The sequence below is a fragment of the Hemiscyllium ocellatum genome, chromosome 42 (assembly GCF_020745735.1).
Source record: "Hemiscyllium ocellatum isolate sHemOce1 chromosome 42, sHemOce1.pat.X.cur, whole genome shotgun sequence".
In the NCBI taxonomy this organism is placed as follows: Eukaryota; Metazoa; Chordata; class Chondrichthyes; order Orectolobiformes; family Hemiscylliidae; genus Hemiscyllium; species Hemiscyllium ocellatum.
This window is the reverse complement of record NC_083442.1, coordinates 35,739,552-35,765,021: the sequence shown is the minus strand read 5'-3', so window position 1 is coordinate 35,765,021 and position 25,470 is coordinate 35,739,552. Positions and strand designations below refer to the sequence as shown.

The window sequence follows — 25,470 nt, the reverse complement described above, 5'->3', positions numbered from 1 at the left end:
CAGATTATACTGATCTTGTATTGTGTCATGTAATAGGATTGATTAATGATCACAGAGGAAAGGCACCCCTAGGTAGCAGCAATCTCAATCTGAATGAATATTACATCGAGTTTGAAAGATCTAAGACTAGTATTTTAAACTTAAATAACGGCAATTATGTAGGCATTAAACCTGAGCTAGATGAAGTGAATTGATATGAGACTAGGGGATGGATAAATATAGACACAACAGCAGATATTTAAGAAGATATTTTTCAATTACTCAGAAGCATTAAAATCCTGTACAAAAACAATTCTAAAGGTAGGACCCACCATCAGTGGTTAACTGAAGAAGTTTGGGAAAGCATCAAACATAAGAAAAAGACATATAACTCTGTCAAGCTGAGTGATAGGCCAGATGATTGATGAGAATATAAAGAATGGCAGAGAATAATAAACAATTAATCAGGAAGAAATTAGAACATGTAACTACATTCTTTCTCATTGTTTCTTCTGACCTCTGGGGTCTGTGTACTGTACAGTAATGACTTCAGTTAATATGTAAGCATGCAGCCATGCTGCACAGAGGGGTTGTTGATGTGAGAGGAAGCTAGGTAGGAAAGTGAAAGCAGATACCAAGAGTTTCAACAGGTCTTTAAAAGAAAGAGTAAGTAAAGTGAGTGTTTATCCTCTGCAATTGGGGAGTTAATAGTAGAAAATAAAGGAATGATAATGAATGAGCACATTATTCTTCTGTCTTCACTTTAAAGATTTACAAAAAACATTCCAGTCATAGTTGTAAACAGCAGCTGGAAGGGAGAGAAGAGCTTAGTCAAATTACAATTATGTGGGACATATTGCTAAACAAACTGATGGAGCTGTGAGCTGACACATCTCTGGGTCCTGATGGACTTCATCTGAGGGTCTTAAAAGGAGTTGTTAATGAGGTCGGAGATGAATTGATGTTAATTTTCCAAAATTCTTTAGATTCAGAAAAAATTCAGACAGACTAGACAGGAGCAAATATAATCCTGTGAATTCATGAAGGGATGGAGGCAGAAAGCAGGGAACTATATGTCTGTCATGGGGACATGTTAGAATTGATTATTAAAGAGATTACAGCTACACATTTAGAAAATTTCAAGGTAAATGGGAAGTGTGAATGGAAAGAGAAATCATGTTTAACCAATATATAAGCATTCTTTGAATCAGTGGGTACTGTGCTGTGGCTATGAGGGAGCCTTGAGATGTTCCATACTTGGATTTCCAGGCATTTGATAAGGTGCCTCAACAAAAGTTATTGTGGACAATCAAATCTCATGGTGCAGATGTTGTGTATTAGCATCGATACAAGAACAGATGATTGGCAGAAAACAGATTAGATATATATAAATAGAATCACATTCTCATTGGCAGGATGTGATGAGTAGAGTCCTGCAGGGGACTATGTTGATGCTTCAACTTTTACAATTTGCATCAATTGATCCACTACAGAGCAAGATATCTGTGTCAGTAAAAGTTGGCATATACTGGTTTAACATGACAATAGCTACGTTTCTATGCAAGCTAGTTGTTAATTTGGTAACTGTTACACTTGCCTTACTCTCCACACCAACATAGTCAATGTTTTTCAGTTGATGCTTGTTTGCAGCTCCACGTGATGAGATTAGATTAGATTCCCTACAGTGTGGAAACAGGATTTTTGGCCCAACAAGTTCACACTGACCCTCCGAAGAGTAACCCACCCAGACCCATTTCCCTCTGACTAATGCACATAACACTATGGGCAGTTTAGCATGGACAATTCACCTGACCTGCACATCTTTAGCCTGTGGGAGGAAACCGGAGCGTCCAGAGGAAACCCACGCAGACACTGGGAGAATGTGCAGAGTCCGCACAGACAAGGCTGGAATTGAACCTGGGTCCCTGGCGTTGTGAGGCGGCAGTGTTAATTATTAAGCCACTGTGCCACCCCAAATGTGATGAATATTCACATTCTGTGCGTCACCCTGCAAGGTGATAGTTAAAGTTGAGGCTCAGGTTTTATTTTGAGAAGATTGGGGTGGTATGGGTGGCTCTGTGGGTAGCACTACAGCCTCACAGCACCAGGGACCCAGATTTGATACCACCTTAGGGCAGCTGTCTGTGTGGAGTTTGCACATTCTCCCAGTGTCTGTGTGGGTTTCCTCCGGGTGCTCCAGTTTCCTCCCACAATTCAAATATGTGCAGGTTAAAAGGATTGGCCACGTTAAATTGCCCATCATATCCAGAATATGCAAGTTACATGGGTAAACCATAGGAATTGCAGGGTTACAGAGATATGGTAGGAGATTGGGTATGGGTGGGATCCTCTTCAGGGGCTTCAATCTGGACTCAATGAGCCAAATGCCCTGCTTCCCCACTGTAAGGATTCTATGATTTCAACATTATGAATAAAAGATTTCTCCTGAAGACACTCTCTCGATGATAATGACATTTCACCGTATTCACTTTTCACTTTTCACTTGATTGGCCATTTTTTCAGAGGAGATCCTGGCAGTTAATGTTGACTGGGGCGTCAAAGCAGGTTCTGTCCACAGCTGGTGTATCTCATCCCAAAACTCATCACAACCACTGTCTGCCAGTGCACCTCCCTGCCACAAAGCTGCCCCAACTTTGGAGTAGTCACCACCCACAGGATATATTGGTGATTCATTTCCCCCTCTTTATTTCAGGGAGACCAAGGCCAATTGATGTGCCCCATCTACCATCTTGACAGACGTTGCTGTTGTGTTCAAACTTTGGATCCACCATTTGTTCGACACTTGTTTTATAATCCAACCACTCTGTATGCCATATGCTGCTTCAGTTCGTTTCTGTTTCTATTGTAAATATTTCACACTTCCTTTTGAGTTCTTTTCATAATGAATTTTGACAAATTAAACCTGTCACATTGTAGTCAGAGCTACTAGCACCAGTGACGGGGGGGACTGTCAATATAATGTGATCAGTTTGCATAGTTCATGATTCGTTTCTCAGGCATGAGTGTCCCATTCTGATTCTGTAAAATTGCTACCCAATCCAGTCTCTGATTGGAAGTATATTCCCATAGATACTGCCTGACCTCTTACCTAAACTAGTGCCTTTTCAAAACAAAATAATACAAAATATTAATTGCTGGAGAAACTCAGCAGGTCTGGTAGCATCTGTGAAAAGAAAGCAGTTAGCTTCAAGTACCGTGACCCTTCATCAGAACCCTTCAGAACTGCCATTATGAATGCTGCCTCTTATTATTGTTCCATTTTGACAGTATGCCCAAGCCCCCTTCACTGCAGTTCCTGCTTCATCTTACTGGCAGCCAGCTCTATGTGAGCAAGAACATTGCCTCCTTCGTATTTGAGTAAACACATAGCCATTTGCTTGCTCACTTTTTCTGTTGTTCTTTTACTCACTCGCTCACTCACACACACACACACAGTAGTAGTGACGATATATAGTGACATATTCTAGATCTTGTCTGAGAGGTTCATTCATGATTAATGCACCTGCCCATTGCAAATATGTCAATGCTGAGTTTATTTCCAGTGTTCTGTCTGGAAGGAGTGGAAACAGCACTGAAAGGCAGTTTGGTTTCTTAGTTGATTGACTTCACTGCTTGTGGGTTCCTTTTGTTAAAATCTGAAAACACATACTCTCTTTGTTTTTCAGTTCAAGTGCCGGGACCAGCTCAGAACCTGGTTGCACAAGCAAAATCACCGACCTCGATCACAGTCACCTGGCAGGAACCTCACTCAGTCAATGGGCCAATCATAAACTACAAACTTTACTATATGGAGAAAGGGGCTGACAGTGAACAGGTGAGGAAATCATCCAGGCCATTCCCTCTAATGGAGAATTGCACTGGGATCTTCAGCATCAGGAAGCTCAGGAAATTTGGACAGCTGTGATTGGTTGGCATCACGATTTGGTATTAAAGGCATCTGGGCTTTTGGAGAGAGGAAAATGGCTCTGTAGAATATGGCACAGATTGAATTAGAATAGAGATGGAACCAAGGAGTACACTTGCCATAAGTAACTTAAAACTTAGGGAATTATAGTCACTGTTTCGAAATGCTTCCCTACTGAAACCTTTTGCACCTGCACAAGCTCATTCCTCAGTACCAAGTCTAGCATGACCCTTACCTGGTTGACTATGTACTGCATCAAGAAACCCTCCTGGATCCACTGTACAAATTTCTCCCGAGTCCAAGCATCTAGCACTAAGGGAGTCCCAGTCACTGCAGAGGAAGTTAAAATCACCCACCACAAAAACTCTGTTGCTTTTGCATTTTTTCACAATCTGTCTGTCTGTATATTTGTTCTGTATCTCTTGCTGGCTGTTGGGAGGCCTGTAATACAACCCCCTCGAAATGATTACACCCTTTTTATTCCTGAGTGGTACCATACTGTGTGAGCCCTACAAAGTGTACTCCCTCAGTACAGCTGAGATATTCTCCGTAATCAGTATTGCAAGACCCCAGCTCTTTTATATCCCTTTCTATCTCAGCTGAAACATCTAAATCTTGGAAGGTTAAGCTGCCAGTCTTGTCCCTCTCTTAACTACTTTCTGTAATAGCTACCACTGTTAGACTCTTTTCCCGAGGTTTCAAACATGAGATGCAATTCGTATGCACCAACTTCTGCAAACAGTTCCAAGTTTATTTAAGCCCGTACAAGCTAGGTGATTCGCTTTGACCCCCCCCTCGCAGATGTCTGAGGTCAGGCCAAAGTGAGGCACTGAACAAAGAAAACACATCCCCTTTATACAGGTCAGTTGGAAATGCCTACAGATATCTGGCCATTCCCCCTCTTCCCCCCCCAATAGTCAGATGCCACTCAAGACAATTCCCAGTCACTCCCTCACAGTCACATGTTACCACAGGTGCCAGTGGTAGGATGAAATCATCCTCCGAGATAATGTAAATAAATGTAAATTCCCTAATCCTGGGGAATCATTATGCAGATGATTTCCTGACTCGGTGATTCCCCAAGACAATGCAGGTGTGACATACCTAGCTTTAGGGGATGGCTAGGAAACATTTCTGAATGAAAGAGATTGAATAGTAGTTTAATTTGATAATAGTAGAGGGTGTAGGAGCAAATGACTGTCTAATTGGACTGGAGATCATTTGCATTCTTGCCTGACTGTTGTCCCTACCCACTTCCAGAATGTTCACTCAGTATAGTTTAATCCTTTAATATTACATGAATGTCCAGAGAGATAGTACTGCAAGTTAATCTTTTAACATTACACCACATCAAAGTTATATGTACCAATCCAAGCTCTAAGTTCATCTGCCTTACCAGTCATACTCCTTACATGAAAACAACTATACCTCAGATCTCTATTCTTGCTGTGTTCAGTAACCTCTCCCCTTCTGTCCTTCCTCTTAGAGTCCTGGCCTTAGTCTCTAGCTCCTCCTTGATAATTTCATTGACTCACCTTGTACTCTGGTTCCTACCCCTCTATATAAACAAACGATTTGAACCTGAGAAGGAAGTCGAGAGAGAGGAGCTACTGACTAAGATGCCAATGTAAACCTCAAAGAATGTGGCTGAGTTGCAATTTTTTTCCCCTTGGAGGACATTAACATTAAAACACGGTAATTTGTGTTCGAATAATCGAATCCGTGCATTTCACCTACTCCACTGTACATTGTCTTTAGAGTACAGTCATGCTCAAATTCAAAACTGTCTCTGGTTCTGTTACTGTTTAAGAACTTTAATCTTTATACCAATTTTTCAATTGTGGAATCATGGTAATCATGAACAGCAGCCAGCTTCCTCTGTACCAGTGATGTGAAGCATTTCTCCAGAGCTGTACTCCCTCCTTTGCTGTTGTGAAGTGACTTCACACATGTTACTTGTACAGAATGACCCAAGTGTTGGTGGTGTTGTGAATTCTGTTAGTCAGGCCAATGATTGGGAATCTGATGTGAGATGAGGGAGTTCAGGTACCAGAGGATTGAGCTGTCTTTGACTCAATGACCTTTCCCTCTTGTGTCAGCTGAACTTTGTGGAGAGGCCGGTGGCCCCTCTGCTGGGTCTTCCTGTGGACGCAACCCCATTTTGGCAGGTCACAGACCATGCTGGCATTTTCCCAGGACCACCATATCACACTGGGAGGTTAGGGTATCAAACCAACAAAACTCGGCCCTCCTTCGGTGGACAAAGTGCTGCAGAGACAGGTCACAGCTTTAATTGGCCAGGCCGATGGCTGAAGTAGTCTTCTGTTCAGCAGCTGACCAATCATCTTTCCTACTGCCAGCAAAATGACACAGGAGCAGTAGTATGGGCTGTCCCCTCCCCTCACTTCCCAGTCCATGTCCAAACCTCCCAGAGAATTCCATCTTGCATTTCTGTTCTGTACTTGTGAACTATAGAATGGACAAGTTGTGAGGAAGGTGCAGTATTTGTCAGAAAGCAGATTTCATTAAAAAATGGAACTTGTTTTGAAAAAAACATTATTGTCCTGAAACGTGAACTCTGCTTTTCTCTCTGTGCGTGGATGCTTCCAGATGTGCTGAGTATTTCCAGCATTTTCTGTGTTTATTCTAGTTTTTTTAATTGCTGTTTCGCCATCAATCCCTGGACAGCTTTGAACCATGCAAGTGGGATTGATCCTGGGCTAATCATGTGTTGCTTGGTCTTTTCCCCTCAATGTACACTCTGTTACTTAGATATGTGGAGATTTGTTCACTTGTTCCTTGTGTACAATAACCCCTGCTCTTCTGTCCTTTCCCTTAGCCTCCTGGCCTTAGTCTCTAACTCCTCTGCAGCATCTTTGTAAGGAAGGACTATCTTTTAACTCCTGCAGCTGCTGGGAAAACTATTGTAGAAAATTAAAAAAACAAATTGAACTGTATGTGATTTCCTCTCCTGGTTGTTGATGCAGGATGTAGATGTTGGGAGTCTTTCCTACACCATGAATGGGTTGAAGAAATTCACTGAATACAGTTTCCGGGTAGTGGCTTACAACAAGCATGGACCAGGAGTCTCCACTGAGGATGTGGTAGCAACAACCTACTCTGATGGTGAGTGCTGATGGCTGGTGCGTGTCTGAGAATCATGTTTTCGCCTTGCTGTTGTATGTGTGATAAGTTGGGTATGTGTTTTTTTAACTCACTCTGTGACAAGGTGGCCTTGTGTGTTTCAGTTCCCAGTGCACCCCCTCAGAATATCACGTTGGAAGTTCGCAATTCCAAGGTGAGTGCCTTTTAACAAGAGGGACAGGTGACGTCACACGTAAACTTGCCTTGCTAGTTTTAAAGAAATCCCTTCTTGTTTTAGACAGTTTTTCTCACACTCATACTCTCCACCACCACATCATGCAGACTGACATTCGCACACACCCCACTCACTCACTCATGTCCACACACACCCCACTCACTCACTCTCTCATCTGCGCACACCCCCACTCACTCAAATCCACACACACTCCTGCTCTCACTCACCTGCGCTCATACTCTCTCTCATGCTCTCCCATGTTCACACACACTTATGATTTCTTGTGTGCTTTTGCTCTCCCTCATGCTGTCACTCTCTCTCGCTCACACTCGCTCACGCTCTGTTGCTCTCTGATTTTCTCATGTTCGCACTCTCTCATGCTCACACTCTCTCACGCTGTCTGACGCTCATGCTCTCTCATGTTTATACTCACACTTTCTCTCTCGCTTTCCCATGCTCACGTTAGCTCTCTCTCGTGCTTTCTATCTAATATTCTATCTCCCTTGCTCTATCATGCTCCCTCGCTCTCTCATGCTCCCTCACGCTCTCTCATGCTCCCTCACACTCTCTCATGCTCCCTCACGCTCTCTCATGCTCTCTCTTTCTCTCTCTTGCTCTGGCTCTCTCATGCTCCCTCATGCGCATGCACGCTCTCTCTCTCTCATGCTGTCTCTCTCTAATGCTCACTCGTGCTCTCTCACTCTCTCTCGCTCTCATGCTCTCTTGCTCGCTCTCTCTCATGCTTTCTCTAATGCTTTCTCTCTGATGCTCTCTCTCTCTCTGATGCGCTCTCTCTCTGATGTGCTTTCTCTTTCTCTCTCTGATGCTCGCTCTCTGTTGCCCCCTCGTGCTCGGATGCCTCCCTCCCTATTACGCCCTCGCTCTCTGACGCTCCCTCGCTCTCTCTCTAATGCTCTGTCTAGCTCTCTCTAATGCTGTCTCCCTCTAATACTTTCTTACTCTCTCTGTCTGAGGATCCCTCGCTCTTTTGCCCACTTGCTCTTGTTCTCACTCTCGCTCTCACTCTCATGCATTTTCATGCTGACACTATCTCTCCCTCTCTTTCTCATAAGTGCTTTCCCCCCCCTCAACAAACAAATAGTTTCTCTCTCTGTCCTTTCAATTCCATGAACTTTCTGAAGGACCTTGATTAGATCACCCCTTAACTATCTGTAACCTGAGGAAACACAGGTCTAGTGTAACCTGTCTGCAGTTTGGCTGCTGAGTGCCAGTGTTGAGTTTGATAGCTGAAGTGAGATTGTTCTGATTAGTATCTGTCTTCTTTGTTACTTTTCTCCAGAGCATTGTGGTGCATTGGCAGCCACCGCCTCCAGGGACCCACAATGGTGTGATCACTGGTTACAATATTCGATATAAAAAAGGCGGTCGGCGTGGTGAGACTGACACCACAGGAGGGAGCCAGCTTTCTCAGATCATAGATGGTGAGTCTGTCCTGTACTTAACCTGCTTTCCTGAGAGTACCTTTCAGAGGTATAAGGCAATACTCCAGCGTTATGCTTTTTATGTGGGTAGGCAGGTGAACATTTCCAGTCACTGAGTGGGTTCATCTCGAGAATGCTGCAGTATTGACTCATGTGAACCAGGAATGATTTTGCAAACTCACCCATTCCCAAAAAAAACAAGCAGCCGGCTTCAGCAAAAGATAGGCAGCTGCCTTTTACCCTCGCTTGGGCAATATGCCCTTAGCACAGAAAATGAAGGTAAAATGCAATAGGTCTAGCAACGTAGAGAAGCAGAATGAATGTTCGGGTCCAGGGTGGAATTGAGGTGTTGGGGAGTGGTTGAGTGATTTTACCTGCTGCAGCCATTCTGTTATGAGCTCTTTCTCAGGGTTCAATATCATTTGGGTTTAAATTCAGCTTGGTCCTCTCAATTTGATGTGGTTCAGTCTGCGGGGCAGTGCTAGTGAGGCAAATATTAAAGTTGTGAGACTGACAGTGGCAGATCTCATGACTTCCCAACTCTAGGTCTTTGCAGAAAAACAATGTTTAACATGTTAAATCTCATTGCTTGAGGTTTAGGTTGATTTCTTGAATTGCTAAGCTCTTATCGCCCTCTACTGTCTGTGTCTAGGATTGTTGGGGAGGTTGTGTGCCAGTCAGTGTGACACAGCCTTAAGGGAACTTGAATATATTTAGTTTGACCTCTTGTGTTGCAGGATTGGAACGAAACACTGAGTACAGCTTCCGAGTCTCTGCCACTACAGTGAATGGCACAGGGCCAGCATCTGACTGGGTGTCTGCGGAAACATTTGAAAGTGACCTAGATGGTAAGGATCAAATTATAACTAAAGTAAAATTAGCTGGAGAAACTCAGCGGGTCTGGCAGCTTCTTGAGAGAGAAAGCAGAGTTCATGTTTGAGGTCCAGTGACTCCTCAGAACAGTAGCTACCATATGTTTTCAGATTAAAACATTGTTTCTAGTTTATTCTTAAAATTCATACATCTTAAATGAAGTAATTCTTAAGTAGGTAGTAACATCACACATTTATTTTACAAACCAGAAAGCTAGACTTGTGTAAAGGATTCTGGGAGTAGGAAATGCATGTCTCTGTTTCTCGCAGCATCTGGATCAAAACACTCCCAAAGCAGTTACAGCATGAGGTTAGAAGCAGAGTAAAGCTCCCACTACATTGTCCTCATCAAACAGTCCCAGAACAAGGTAACACAAGGTTAGATATAGCATTTATAGTGTAGAAAAAGAGGCACTCTCTGAAATGTATTTCTTATTGCCAACTTTGTTGAACTGCACCACTCGTGTCTCTCTATATGTTCCAGGACAGCTTTTATTCTGATATTCTTGTAGTGTGTTCAAGACCAAGATCAACAGATTTTGAGATTTCATGGTGTCAGAGTGTGGGATTGGTGCAGAGAGGTGGCCTTAGGGTGGTGGATTGACCCTGTTTGGGTTGGGAGGCAGAGCGGACTCAAGGGAGCAAACAGTCTGCTCCTCTTCCCAAACATTACAACAATTATTATGGACAGAGTCAATCGGGTACTATCTTTCTGATTGTTGGACTGAGAACCAGACATCACAGCTTTAAGGTAGTTTATAAAAGAAGCAATGGCACTTTGAGGAAAATTCTTCACACATCGCGAGGTTACAATCTGGAATGCACTGCCTGAGAATGTAGTAGAGGCAGGTTCAATCAAGGCCTTTAAGAGGCAGTTATACTGCAATTTGAAAAGGAAAAATGTGTAGGGTTATCAGGTGAAGAGCAGAGAGTGACACAATATAAATTGCTGCCAGGGTGAGCTAGTACAGATATGAAGCATTGAATGACCTTTTTCTGTGCTGTAATCATTCTGTGACACTGTAAGAAAGAGCATTTATGTAGAGTTTTTCACGACTACCAGATGTCTCAACATTCTCAAGTCAATGAAGCACTTTTTGAAATGTAATCCCTTACAATATACAAACAACATACGAACAGACAAAGTGGGTGCAGGAGTAGCCATTCGGCCCTTCCACCATTCAATCAGATTGTGGCTGCTATCTTTCTACTATGAATTACACATTCCAATCTACCCTAATAACCTTAGATTCCTGTTGGGCAAGGGAGTCCACCTACCATTTCTTTAAAAACAGTCAATGACTCAACCCCCACCTGCACCTTCTGTGGCAGAGTTCCAAAGTGTATATAAACCTCTGAGACAAAAGAAATCACTTCATCACTGTCCTAAAAGGGCACACCCTCATTTTAAAACAGTGCACCTAATGTTTGACTCACTGACAGGAGGAAGCGTCCTTTCCTTTCTGTTCAATTCCTCTCATCATTAAGGATGGCACTCACTATCTGCACACTAACTTTTTGTGACACTTATGCACAGGAATTTAATTGTTCTAGCACTTCAGAATTCTGCAATTGTCATTTGTGTAAGTAATACACTACCTTTCTTCATTCTTCCTGCCAAGCTTTATTTGGGCCCTTGGTTTAAAGTTTTGTCTGAGAGGTTGCACTTTCATCATTGTATCTCTCCATTGAAATGTCAGCCCTGATTTTTTTTAAACTCATGTCCTCTCTTGAGACTTGAATCAAGACGCCCATGAATTGGACAGTGCTACCCACTAACCCACAGCTAACAGGAATGTAGCTGATTAGGCCGTTGCTGTCTAGACCCATGTCCCATTGGTCCCTGGTCAGAATGAGAGTGTTGTACGCTCTGATTTCATAGACTGAGCAGGTCAACAATGCTCCTTACCTTTCTGCTCTCTCATATTTGTAAACATTCAGTATTAATCAGAGAGTTTTTTTTCTTGCTCTCCTCAACATTTGTCTTGCATTCTGTGTCTTGCTGTAAGAGAATGTATTTGTTTCTTTTTTCCTCTCTGTCTTTCTCAGTCCTTGTATTTGTCTGTCTGTCTATCTATCTCTATCTCTAGTGCTTGCAGTTTCCATTTGTCTCACATATACTTAAATTACTTGATGGTTAGTTCTCAACTGACCGATTTACAGTGCAGTATTGATTTAGTTGTTTTGTACTTTACAGAATCCCGGGTCCCAGACAAACCCAGCTCTCTACACGTTCGACCTTTGATTAATAACATTGTTGTGAGCTGGACTCCGCCTGAAAACCAGAATATTGTTGTACGAGGTTACACCATTGGCTACGGCATTGGCAGTCCTCATGCAGAAACTATTCGTGTTGACTATAAGCAACGTTATTATACCATTGGGAATCTGGGTGAGTGAGAGGACACTATGACTAGAGCAATCAGGATAATTCCTGGGGCATTGTGTGTGGGGTTGACCTGTTCAAGCAAAGGATTCTCACTGGGAAGTTACAGAATGACCGCAGAACATGTTCAAGTCTGTTTAATCCATCTCAAATTGTTAGGTAATAATGCTGTTTTTATGTTTAATGTTGAATTCAAATCCATATTCTTGATCTAGATCACTGCATAAAAGCCAAAATAAATTAGGAGGTGCATTTTCTTGAGCATATGTTGAGCAGCAGGTGGTGGTAGGTACAAAGTGGACAATGACCTTGTATCACCTGTTGTGAGGACTCTTCACGGTGCTTTGTGGTCACTATTGGGGCGGCACGGTGGCTCAGTGGTTAGCACTGCTGCTTCACAGCGTCAGGGACCCGGGTTCGATTCTACCCTCAGGTGACTGTCTGTGTGGAGTTTGCACATTCTCCCCGTGTCTGTGTGGGTTTCCTCCCACAGTCCAAAGATGTGCAGGTCAGGAGAACTGGCCAGGCTCAATTGCCCATTGTGTTCAGGGATGTGTAAGTTAGGGCTATTTGTTAGGGGTAAAGTAGGATGTTCGGGTAGGGGAGTGGGTCTGGGTGGGTAACCCTTCGGAGAGACTGTGTCGAGTTGTGGGGCCGAAGGGCCTATTTCCACACTGTAGGGAAACTAATGTTTACTCTGTGGGAGAAGCTGCTGGTGAGGGCAGGGTGTCAGGTCATGTGTTGGGTTGGTTGAATGTTTGGAAGGGGGGGTGAAGGTGATCAGAGTGCGGAGGAGAATGGTGTAAGGGTGATGCCAACATTAAAAACTGTGTTGCTGAGTGAGCAAAGTTAGAATGGAGGGTGTAGAGGCTGGGATGTCAGGGTGCATGTAGCTGCAGAGCGTCAGTGAGCCCAAGTATGGATTTTTAGGCTGCAGTAAGAATTCTGAAAGCATTACACTGGAACAGCTAGTGAAGAATGGTCCAGGCAGGGTCTTCCCAAACATAGAAACATAGCTAGGAATAGGAGGAGGCCATTCAGCCCTTCGTGTCTGCTGTCATTCATCCTGATCATGGCTGATTGTCCAACTCAATAGCCTAATCCTACTTTCTCCCATAACCTTTGACCCCATTCGCCCAAGTGCTATATCTTGAATACATGCAATTTTCTCAGTACAAACAAGATGCAGTGCAGTGGAATATGTAGATAGTGAATTGGAGTTTATGTAAGGAGAAACATAGCTCCATGATGATAAGACTGTGCTCAAAAACATTGGTGATGATTAAACAGTGATTGTAGCCACTCACTCTTGTCTAGCAGCTAAATTATAGATAATTAAATCCAGATAAGGAATAACCTGCTTTTGATTTATCTATTCAGTGCAGACCATCATTGGTGTCCATAGGTAATTTTTACCGAGTGAATGTTCCTGCTGTACGGTGAAATCCACCACACTCATGCTGATACTTCCTCACCTTCACTTTCAGGGAGGAGTTATTGAGTGATGACCAGGAACAAGAGTTTTAAAACTTGTTATCTGCAACCCACCCTGATTGATAACTGTCACATGGCGCCCACCATTGAGATTAGTTGACACAGCATTAACTAGATTTGAATTATAGGAAGGGTTTGTGTCAGATTTAATATCACACAGAGTGCAGAGAGAGTTGATTGTCATAGATTTTTCTTTATTCCTATTGTGGATGTGGGTATTGCTGGAAAAGCCAGCATTTGTTGCCCATCCCTAACGACTCCAGGAGGTGATGGTGAGCTGTTCCTTTGAACCTTGGGGTGGAGGAACACCAGCAATGTTGTTCGGAAGGGAGTTCTAGGTTTTTAATCCAGTAACAAGGAGTGGTGGTATGGTTCCAAATGGATGAGGATAATTGGGGTAAACGGTCGTGCGGTGATAATATCAATGGACCAGAAACCCAAACTAATGCTCTTGGACATGTGTTTAAATCCCACCTGTTGGGATTTGAATTGAATTAATAAAATCTGGAAGTGAAGACTATTCTTAGTCATCGTGATCATGACAAGTATTATGGATTGTTGTAAAAATCCATCTGGTTCCCTAATGTCCTTTAGAAAGGGAAATGTGCAATCCTTAAGTGACCTGGCCTATATGTTACTCCTCACCCACAGCAATATGGTATATCTCTTAACTGCCCTCTGAAATGGCCCAGCAAGCAGTTCTAGGGCAATTATGGACAGCCTTGCCAGAGATACTAATGAGAGAATATTTTTAAGACAAAGGTCTGTGAGCTCATAATTATTCTGTTCTCTTGTTCTAGAGCCCAACTCACACTATGTGATTGCACTGAAAGCATATAACAGGAATGGAGAAGGAATTCCCCTGTATGAGAGCACAGCCACCAGGCCTCTAACTGGTAAGAGGAAAAGATGACAAATTTTTGCTTTTTTTCTGTGACTTCCAGAGATTCTGCTTTTGCTTAGGCTGCCTCCATCTTTACAAATAATGATCCCTAATCCTTATCTACCTGATCCGAGGTCGAAAAATTATTTTGATAGCATTTCCCAGTGACTACTGTTAGCTATTTCAAGGAAGAAGGCTCAGTTCCAGTATTGCTGTTTGAATATGCCCTTCCTGTAGGGAACCTTCTCCACTGAAACGTAGGCTTGAGAATTGCTCTTTGAGTTTTGTCACTCGGGGATTTCTTCATGATCCATGATGAAGGAGAATCCCAGTTTTCACTGGCTCTTAGGATGTTAATCGCTGCTGTTTCAAGGTTCATGGACAGTTGATGAATGTGTTACTTCAATGAGCAATAGATTTGATGCTATTAACATAGAACTGCACAGCATGGAATGGGCCTTTCGGCCCACATTGTGGTGCTGAACAGGATACCAAATTAAACTAATCCATTCTGCCCGCCCTTGATCCATATCCTCCATTCTTTGCATATTCATGTGCTGATCCAAAAGTCTTTTAAATGCCCCTATCATATCTGCCTCCATCATAACCCTGGCAGCACGTTTCAGACACCTACCACACTCTGTGTAAAAAACATGCCCCTCACATCTCCTTTGAGCTTTCCCCCCTCACCTTAAACATATGCTCCCTAGTACTAGACATTTCAACTCGGGGGGAAAAAGATTCTGACTGTCAACTCTATTTATCTATCTCATAATTTTATAGATTTCTGTTAAGTTTCCTCTAAGTCTCTGCTGCTCCAGAGAAAACAACCCAAGTTTTTTCTGGCCTCTCCTTATGGTTCATACCCTCTAATCCAGGCAGCATCCTAGTAAACCTCTTCTGCACCCTCTCCAAAGCCTCCACATCTTTTCTGTGATGTGGCGACCAGAATTGAACGCAGTACTTAACCAATGTCTTATAAAGCTGTAACATGACATCCTGACTCATGCATCTTAATCTTCTTGAGGAGCCTACCATGAGAGACCTTGTCGAAAGCCTTACTAAAATCCATGTGGACAACATCCAATGTTCTACCCTCATTGATCGCTTATGTCATTTCATCGAAAAATTCAATCAAGCTAGTAAGACAGGATCTGCCCTGCACAAAGCCACGCTGACTGTCCCTAGTTAGGCCACGCTTTTCCAAATGCACATAAATCCTATTCCTAAGAATTCTCTCCAGTAGCTTCCCAACTACCAAAGCGAGACTCATTGGTCTATATTTTCCTGGATAATCCCTATTTCCTTACTTGAATCAAGGAACAACATTAGATTCTCGCCAGTTCTCCAGGACATCTCCAGGAATTAAGTGTCATGAGTCCTGCTACCAAGTCCAGAGTTTATTACCTCTACCATAATTTGAACAAACATTTTTGATTTATAAAAACTATTGGGTTTTGACTTCTAAGTTAATATTTGTGCACATTAGTGACTCAATTAATACCTCCTCCAATCTGGAAAAATGGCAGGAGTCCAGAAGGGAGGAAGTGTGAAGGACACAGTGGGAGAATGGAAACATTAGTGAAAGATAGAAATTAGGAGCAGGAATAGGCTATTCAGCCCTTCGAGTTTGCTGCACCAGGGACACCATTCTCTGGCTGAAGAAATTTCTCCTCATCTTAGTCCTTAATGTTTACCAACATCCTTAGACTGTGACCCCTTGTTCTGGAACTCTTCGGGAACATTCTTTCTGCACCTATCCTGTCTGGTCCTGAAAGGCAAGCAGAGTCACTGAAGAACGGACACCATTGTAGCTCAGACAATCAATTCTAAGCAGGAGCAAAGCTCCCCCTTCCATTCAGCATCACATGTGGGGAATGTCCACAGGAACCTACTACCTCCTCATGCTCAGTGTGTAACTGCTTGCTGTCAGTCGAATGTCCTGTTTATGTGTGTGACTTGTCACTTGGCTATTAAATTAAAGCAGGGCTTTCTTGCAAGTTTCACAAATTAATTCATTTTAAATAGTTAACACATGGACTACTTGCTCTAATCTTGGTTTCTTTGTCTCTTTCTCCTCCATTTCATGCCTTCCTGCTGTTTGGATCTTGTGGAATCAATATCTGTGGCTGCTTTCCCTTTTCCTTACATGATTCATTATTTACCTTTTTTTACGAACATTACTCTTATTTAATTTATCCCTTAGATCCTTTTGACCCTTCCGAAGTTTATATATTTGATCTTTTCAATAATCCATACACTCCAGTACCAGACCCTAGTCCCATGCTGCCTCCGGTCGGAGTTCAAGCTACTGTCCTTACCCACGACACCATCCGGGTCACCTGGGCCGATAGCTCGCTACCCAAGAACCAAAAGATCATCGATGCCCGATTCTACACAGTACGTTGGAAAACCAACTACCCTGCCAACACCAAACACAAGGTGAGTACACTGTCTGCCAGTCTGGGTACACATTCACTCTGCCCCTTTGCAAGCCTGCCTGGAACTCTGCGATAATTACAGCATCACAGTTTGTTCCTGCATGTTAACACCATACTCTCACTTGTTATAAGGTATAGTAGGGAGGCAGGGACATGTAGTTCATTCCCTGGGACATGAGGATGTTAATTCCCTGTGGTTTATGGGAAGAGAGTGAGTTTCCTGTATTATAGAGAGAAGATTAATTCCCTGTTTTCTTTGGATGGGGGTTAATTCTCCATATTATTTAGGATCAATTCCCTATATTATTTGGGGTTAATTCTCCTTATCAATGAATGATGGATGACTTTAACTCTGTGCGTCTTTATCTGATACTGATAGAATATAAATCTGATTCTGTTTCAGACTGCAGACACCACCACGCTGAGTTATATCGTCTCAGGATTGAAACCACACACACTGTACGAGTTTTCTGTGAAGGTAACAAAGGGTCGGAGGTCAAGTACCTGGAGCATGACAGCACATGGAACTACCTTTGAAACAGGTATGGCTCTGGTTCGAAGGTTAAAAATGGAATGAATTAATCAATGAAATTCCTAATTCTCTGTTACTTTCCTGAGCTGGGCTGTGGAGCTGTTTGTAAATACGCTATCATGGTTCAGGGTGTAAAGTGCTGGTAGGTCCAAGCTAAGTCCTGCATCTGGGCTGAGTCACAAGAACTCAATCACAGTGTTAATTGCCTAGGGTTCCTGCCCTGACTGGTATCCAGTCACTCCTGCTAGATGACTGTGCATCGAACATCCTGCAGACACATCACCAGACAGATGCAGTAACACCCTTGAGGATGCACTATTATATTACAATTTCTTGTGTAACTCATCAGTTAAAAGATGTGGTGTAACAATTGCATCAATTAAGATCAGTGATGTAATCGGCCAAGTATTGTTTGTGTAAAGACTTGTAGCTCGGATGCCAGTTGTAGGTACATTTGCCAAGTTTGGAAGTTGATTTGCAGACATTTCATCACCTGTCTCGGTGATATCTTCAGTGTTTTGGAGCCTCCCTGTGAGGTGCTGCTGTACTGTCTCTTCTGGAATTTATTTGGTTCCATTCCTGTTGCTTCTGATGTTTTTTGTAGTGGCCGGTGTATTGGGTCCCAGTCTATGTGCTTGTTAATGGAGTCCATGGATGAGTGCCGTGTTTCTAGTTCTCTGGCTGTCCTCTGTTTAGCTTGTCCTATGATCATTGTGTTGTCCCAGTCGAATTCGTGGTCCTTGTCACCTGTGTGTATGAATACTCGGGACAGCTGGTTGTGGTGTTTAGTGGCGAATTGGTGTTCATGAATGTGGATTGCTAGTTGTTTGCCCTATTTGGTGTTTCGTAGACCTTCTTAAACAATACAACAGAACCAGTAAGTATCCCTTAGGGAAGGTGATGGCCTAGTGATATTATCTCTAGACTGTTAATCCGGAGACCTGGTAATGTTCTGGGAACCCAGGTTTAAATTCTGCTATAGCAGATGGTAGAATTTGAATTCAATAATTAATGAGAACCATTGCCAATTATAGAGTCATAGAGATGTACAGCATGGAAACAGACCCTTCGGTCCCACCCCCGTCCATGCCGGCCCGATATCCCAACCCAATCTAGTCCCACCTGCCAGCACCCAGCCCATATCCCTTCAAACCCTTCCTATTCATATACCTATCCAAATGTCTCTTAAACCATCTAGTTCATAAATGTCATTTAGGGAAGGAAACTGTCATCCTTACCTGGTCTGGCCCACATATGACTCCAGACCCACAGCAATTGGTTGACTCTTAACTGCCCTCTGGCCAATTAGGATTGGTTAATAAATACTGGCCTGCCCATATTCTGTGAATGAATTAAAAAATGAATCCAGGTTTATTTGTTAAAATTTAGTTCTGGTTCTTGGACCATGATGACTTGGTGGCATCTATTGTCTGTTCTTCAGTGCAAGTGAATGAATTATTAAGCCAGTTCAAAAGGCAGTTAAGAGATGGGTTACATTGGTGTGTGACTGGAGTCCTGTTAGATCCAGACAGATTTCCATTAGTGACCCAGCCGCCAATCTGCCATCGTGACCACTTCTTAACTAGCTGCTTACTTCCAAATTTTCTAAAGCTGATTTCAAACGCTGTCAGTACCAGTTTGGGATCAGAACTACTGTACTTACAATTATTATTAGTTCAGCAACATAACCACTACACCAACTTACCCCATAGATACTAAGTCTAATTTTTCTCTCTCTCTCTCTCTCTCTATTTCAGTACCAACATCTCCTCCCAAGGATCTAACAGTAGTGAGCAAGGAAGGAAAACCCAGGACCATTATTGTCAACTGGCAACCTCCATCAGAGGCCAATGGAAAAATAACAGGTATAGGGGCCTGGATCACTGCCATCGCAGACCCTAGGAGACTGCGAGAGCAGTGGGGCAGTAGGGGTGCCACAGGAAGTAGGTACAGAAGGCAGTCGGTGGGTGAGTGCTCAATTTTACCAGGACTGTCTTTGTTGAGAAAATTATTGACCCATAGGGACTAGTTAGAAAAGGAAGCAGTGGCAGATTGAGATGGAGTTTCACTCATCAGCTCTGAGCATTTTGATTGTGGCCAGTTGGTATCCCAGTTGAGGACTTCTGTATCTGTATACAACACAACTCATTTACATTTGACTGTGATGTTATTTGAATGGTGATATCTCAGACCTGGTTTTGTGCTGCTCATACAGTCAGGTTTCCAATTTGAAATGCCACATAGAAATGAAAAATCAGATACTCTTGACCCAGCAATATATTTCCAAGTCAGGATGGTGAGTGCCTTGGAGGGAAACGTGTAAGAGTGGTGTATCTGTTTCCCTTGTGCTTCTAAGTGGAAGTGGTCATGGGTTTAGAAGGTGCTGTCTAAGGATCTTTGATGAATTTCTGCAGTGCATCTTGTAAATAGTACACACTGCTGTTGCTGAGTGTCAGTGCTGGATTGCGTGGATGTTTATGGATGTGTTGCCAATCAAGTGGGCTGTTTTACCTTGATGTCAAGCTTCTTGAGTGTTAGAGCTGCATTCATGGGGAGTGGCAAATGGGAGGGTATTCCACCACATTCCTGTGACTTGTGCCTTGTAGATGGTGGACAGGCTTTGGGGAGTTAGGAGATGATTTACTGGCTGCAGGATTCCTATTCTCTGACCAGCTCTTGTAACCACAGTATGTAGTGACAAAAACAGAAGTTGCTGAAAAAACTCAGCGGGTCTGGCAGCATCCGTGAAGAGAAATCAGTTAATGTTTTGAGGAAGAGTCACTGGACCTGAAACATTAACATTGATTTCTCTTCACAGATTCTGCCAGAGCACCTCACCTTTTCCAGCAATTTCTGTTTTTGCTTCTGATTTACGGCATCTGCAGTTCTTTCGATTTTTATTTATATTGTCAGTCCAATTGAGTTTCTCATAAACTGTAGCACCCAGAATGTTGATATGGGATCTGAAAGGTGGAATGCTCGCTAAGAAAGCTTTGGAACAGTGCAACCTGGAAGTAAAATAGAAGATAGTTTCAACAGCAATTTGTCTCAGGTACAAGCGAAAGTAGATGTGGGTATCACTATGACACTATGATGGAGAGGATGTAGATTTGGAAGCAGAATCATATGGAATGACAAACCGTTTGATTCAGCATATAGCAGTGACTACGGAATGGATTGAATGATGAGAGATTAGAGTTGTTTTGGAGCAACTGAGGATGATGTCTCCACATTTCACGATGGATATTGGAGATCATCAATGCTTCTTGACTTGGCATTGTATTCAATCCACAAAAGAAGCAACATTTAAATAGATGGTGAGGGAAGTATAGAAATTAGTGAAGAAGGTGTTTGATATTCAGCTAATCTATCAGAGTAGTCAATATCTCCAGTGTATGCAAAGGTTTATTTACAGAGAGAATGGAACTTTGCGAATTACAAATATAATTCTGTGTAAAATTCTCCTTCCTTCCTGGATCCAGGATATATTATATATTACAGCACAGATATCAGTGCAGAGATCCATGACTGGGTGATTGAGCCGGTGGTGGGAGACAGACTGACACACCAGATCCAAGATCTCACTCTCGATACCAGTTATTTCTTCAAAATCCAAGCCCGGAATTCCAAAGGCATGGGGCCCTTGTCTGAGTTCGTCCAGTTCCGCACACCCAAAGGTAAGGGATGAGTCTTAGCTTTTCCATCATTACCGAAGTTCCACAGGGTCATTCCTCAGTCACAGAGGCTGCATTCTACTAGCAATACCAAGTGATTCAGTAACTTCAAGGAGAAATAAACAATTTCACTAAAATTTAATCAGGTTTTGATTTACCGTATAAAATTGATACTCGTGAATTTTTAAAATAAAAACAATCAATACATAAAGCATAGAGAGCATGGAGTTTAGGTTAATTAATTTACAAATTAAAAGATGCCATTGTGGTGGCAGAATGGCTGACGGGTTACTGCTGCAGCGTGTGGAAGCTGCTGGACACCGAGTGATTCAGAGTGAACACATCTGAAGCAGTTCCAGGTACTTTGGATCTGAGTTGAGGACGGAGATTGTATTTGAGGAACCTCAGGTTTTTGTAGGCTGTGGGAAGAGCATGGGGACTGCAGGGAGAATGAATGAACTGACCATGACACCATGGCACAGGGATATTCATGTGGGGGGTGGCAATGGGAATGCAGTAGTGATAGGGTCAATATCATTAGGGGGTTAGGTACTGTTCTTAGAAACCATAAGCAAGAGTCCTGAAGGCACAAAATAGATGGGAAAGCAAATGATGAGGATGACGGAGTCTGCAGAGGGGTATAGACAGATTAAGTGGGAAGACAGAAACTTAGCTGAAGGAGTATGATGTGGGAAAATGAGACTTCATGTGCTTTGGCAAGGAGAATAGAGGAGTTGAGTTTTATTTAGATGGAGAAAAACTGCAGAAAACTGCAGCATTGAGAGATTTGGGACCCCTTATGCTTAAATCACAAAAAGGTAGTATCCAAATTCAGCAAGTAACAAGGAAGGCAAGCAGAATGTTGGGCCTTCATTTCAATGACAGTGGAATATAAGAATAGGGGAGTATTGCTAAAACTCTACTAGGTGCTACTTCGAACATAGCAAGAATACTATAAATACTAGTTTTGATCCCCTAAGGAAAGATATACCAGCATTGGAGGCACTGCAGAGATGGTTCACTTGAATGACCCTGGGTATGGAGGTATTTTCTCATGAGGAGATATTGAGTATGTTGGACCTGTACTCCCTGGAGTTCAGAAGAATGAGAGGAGACCTTACTGAAACACACAAGGTTCTTCAAGGACTTGACAGGATCAATGAGGAAAGGATCTTGTAGGAGAGTGTAGAACCAGAGGGCATAATCTCAGAATAAGGGGGTCACCCATTTAAAAAAGATGAGGAGGAATTTCTTTTTGCAGAGATTGGTGAATCTGTGGAATTTGTTACCACAAAGCGCTGTCAAGGCTAGGTCATTAAGTATGTTCAAGGCTGAGAGAGAGAGAGATTTTTAATCTGTCAAGGACAATCGGGATAAAGCAGGAAAGTGGAGCTGAGGATGATCAGATCAGCCATGATCTCATTGAATGGGGGAGCAGACTTGATTGGGCTGAATGTTCTACTTCTGCTCCCATTTCTCATGATCTTGTTTGATGTTATTATAATGTGTTATGAAGAGATTTCAGAGCAACTGGGAAATGCACATTACGCAGAATGGGGAGATTGGTCAAATGCTCAAACAGTAATCAGAGAAGTGTTCACATCAATGTTAAAGGTGTTTAGTTATTGGATGTGTGTGTGTGATAATGGTGTGGGATTAGAGATCTCTTCTGTGCATATATGGAAAAAAGCCTTTATATTCAATTTTGTGTGCAGAAATACTCTGGCAGTTTTGGTTATGTGCATTTTGGAGGTTGTGCTGAGGATGGGTGGCTGGAATAATGAATTGTCTTGCAATGTTTAATTTTCGTCTTGATCTAATTTCTGTCTCAGTTTTGCTATGACTAAAGTGCACTGGCTTGAGATGGGTAGAAGGGGCAGGGGTTATCATGAGTCCATTTCTACATTGAATAGTTGAGTGAGAGGTTTAGTCACCTGTCTGCATATCTTATTATTTGGGAATGGAATTGAAGCTACTGACCACTGCCTGTGGCTTTGCATGTGGTTAAACTGCTCTCTGCCTCAGCCAATGACCGTCCATGTTTTTTGCTGCTTTGATATGTTTGTGTCTGGTTGAATTTTTGATTAACCTCATCTTTCTCTCGTTGGATTGAATCGCTTTTGATGTTCTCTCTTGTATCCCTGACCTGTTAGCTGAGTCATCAGACAAAATGGCTAATGACCAAGGTAACTGCACTCAGCCTTGTTCATTCTGGTTCATCCCTGTGCTTGTTGGTAGTTTATCACTTGCTTATCATTTGCCGTTTCCTGCCATTTAACCCTTTGATATTTTTTGGCCCTCAGTTAAGTATGAGTCAGGTCAGTGTTGCAGGTTTAATTCCCCACAGCATCATGTGTCTCTCTCTCTACAGCTATCCACGAGGTCCTGAGTACAATTGGACCAATGCAGCATACTGGTCAAACTGCTCCCCAGAGGATGACTAACTCAACGCATTTCTAGAAAAGACAAAAGGAAATCGCATAAGAATCATATATTTATATTTTTACATACATAGGAAAACGAAGTATTAAATTTTTCTCTTTGCATGTGGAGCGTTTTCATCTTAACCTAAGCTGTCTCAACAGCTCACAGTATAATAAGGGCTGTATATATTTGGATTGAATAAATGTGTGTCTAGTTTAGTCAAAGTGTGTCGTCTATGTTCTTTGAAGACATTTTTGTGCAGACTCCAACTCCTCCAAGTGCAGATTCTTGGCTGGGAACAAGTTCATGATCACCAGATCCCTTCCATTACCTCAGCTCATTGGTCAGTGAGGGCCAATCAAAGTGAGTCAAATGTAACCCTTTGGGAGGGTTCCTGTCTGTACCAATGGCCTGACCAGTAGTGAACCTCTTCGCTGTCAGTTTTTGCAGAAGATGTATCTGTATTGAGGAACCCCTTGTGCTTGTCTTTCTGCATCAGCAGCACCTCTCTTGTCCTGTGCTGTGGGCATTCTGAATGGTCCTCCTACTGTAGGGAGAACTTAAGGTGGTAGTATCCCCATGTGTCTGATGTCGTTATCTTATGAGATAATGGATAGGACATGTTCAGAAGGTGCTTTTGAAGTGCATTGGGAGTTACTACAGTGAATCTTGTAGGCGGTGCGCATTGCTGCCACTGTACATCAGTGAAAGAAGTGAATGGTGAAGGTTTTGGATGGAGTGCCAATCTTGAATAATGTTGAACTTCTTGAGTGTTGTTGGAGCTATACCCATCCACGTGAGTGGTGATCATTCCATCACACTACTGACTTTGTGCCTTATAGGTTGAGAAGGAGCTGTCCAAGTTATTCACTGCAGAACTTCCAGCCTTTGACCTTGCAGAGCATTTCTATGGCTAGTCGAGTTCTATCTCTCATCAATGGTAACCTCCAGAATGATGCCAATGGGGCATTTAAGGATGGTAATGCCATTGAACATTATGGGGCTGTGGTTAGATTCTGACTCTGTTTGGAGATGGCCATTGCCAAGGCTGAATGTTGAGAGTGTGCATTGTTTTTTCATCTGAGGAACTACACATTAACCCCCTTACTGACCATTGGGGTTTTGGTCCCCTTATCTCACTGGCATTTGGAGGCAGTCGGCTGATACCAGGTATGGAGAGACTGTCTTATAAGGAGATGTTGAGTAGGTTGGATCTAAATTCACTGGAGTTTAGAAGAATGAGAGGTGACTTTATTGAAATGTGCAGCATTCTTAGTGATCTTGACAGAGTAGATGCAGAGAAGATACTTCCCCTTGTTAGAGTGTGTAGAAGGACATCATCTCAGAATAAGGGGCCACCCATTTAAGACAGAGATAAAGGAAGAATTTCTCTAGAGGCTGATAAATCTTTGGAGCTCCTTTGTGTAGAGGCTGTGTCGTTAACTATATTCAAGGCTGAGATGGAGAGATTTTAAATCAGTAAATAATCAAGAGTGGTAGAGATAAGGCAAGAAAGTGGACTTGCAGATGATCAGATAAGCCATGAGCTCATAGTCTGGTGGAATAGACCTGATGGGCTGAATGATCTCATACTGCTCCTGCATCTTTACACTGTACAACATTCTGACCTTATTTTGGAGGGAACAGCTGAAGATGATTTGACCTTAGATACTATTCAGAAGGATTCTTCGAGCAATGATTAATCTCTAACAGCCACAACAATCTTCCTTTGTATTAGATATGACTCCAGGTTCTGTAATGTTTCTGCCATATTTCCAATGACTCTGATATTGCTTTGCTTCTTCCTGTCACCCTCCGCCTTTGGTTTCATCTTAGTCATTCTCTCTTTTACCTCAGCGCTTCAACACTTGTGCACATTCTGGGGTCAAAGTTACAGTGATGTTTGATGTCACACAATCTTGGTGAATTCTAATGAGTATCAGTGAGCATTTTATTGGTGAATAGATATAACCTTATATAAGGAGGTGTTGAGTATGTCCAGTGGACCTATACTCACTGGAGTCATCTGTAGATGTCGCCAGCACTTTGTCCTTCTTTGGACCAAGGTTAGCGTGATATTACAAAGGCACCAGCTGTTA

At 42.6% G+C, this 25,470-nt stretch overlaps 1 protein-coding gene across 4 annotated transcripts in view; it reads left to right on the top strand.

The window, feature by feature from the left end:
• The window catches only part of neo1a (neogenin 1a), a 206,149-nt gene that overhangs the window by 160,241 nt on the left and 20,438 nt on the right, over window positions 1-25,470 (top strand). For 3 of the 4 annotated variants that reach the window (XM_060853834.1, XM_060853832.1, XM_060853835.1), the window contains exons 10-20: window positions 3,666-3,814; window positions 6,892-7,030; window positions 7,153-7,202; window positions 8,524-8,665; window positions 9,403-9,513; window positions 11,735-11,929; window positions 14,218-14,313; window positions 16,507-16,742; window positions 17,145-17,283; window positions 19,031-19,138; window positions 20,756-20,950. In XM_060853834.1, coding sequence (XP_060709817.1) covers window positions 3,666-3,814; window positions 6,892-7,030; window positions 7,153-7,202; window positions 8,524-8,665; window positions 9,403-9,513; window positions 11,735-11,929; window positions 14,218-14,313; window positions 16,507-16,742; window positions 17,145-17,283; window positions 19,031-19,138; window positions 20,756-20,950 — 1,560 coding nt within the window. The remainder of the gene's footprint in view (window positions 1-3,665; window positions 3,815-6,891; window positions 7,031-7,152; window positions 7,203-8,523; window positions 8,666-9,402; window positions 9,514-11,734; window positions 11,930-14,217; window positions 14,314-16,506; window positions 16,743-17,144; window positions 17,284-19,030; window positions 19,139-20,755; window positions 20,951-25,470) is intronic. The other variant, XM_060853833.1, reaches the window with a different exon arrangement.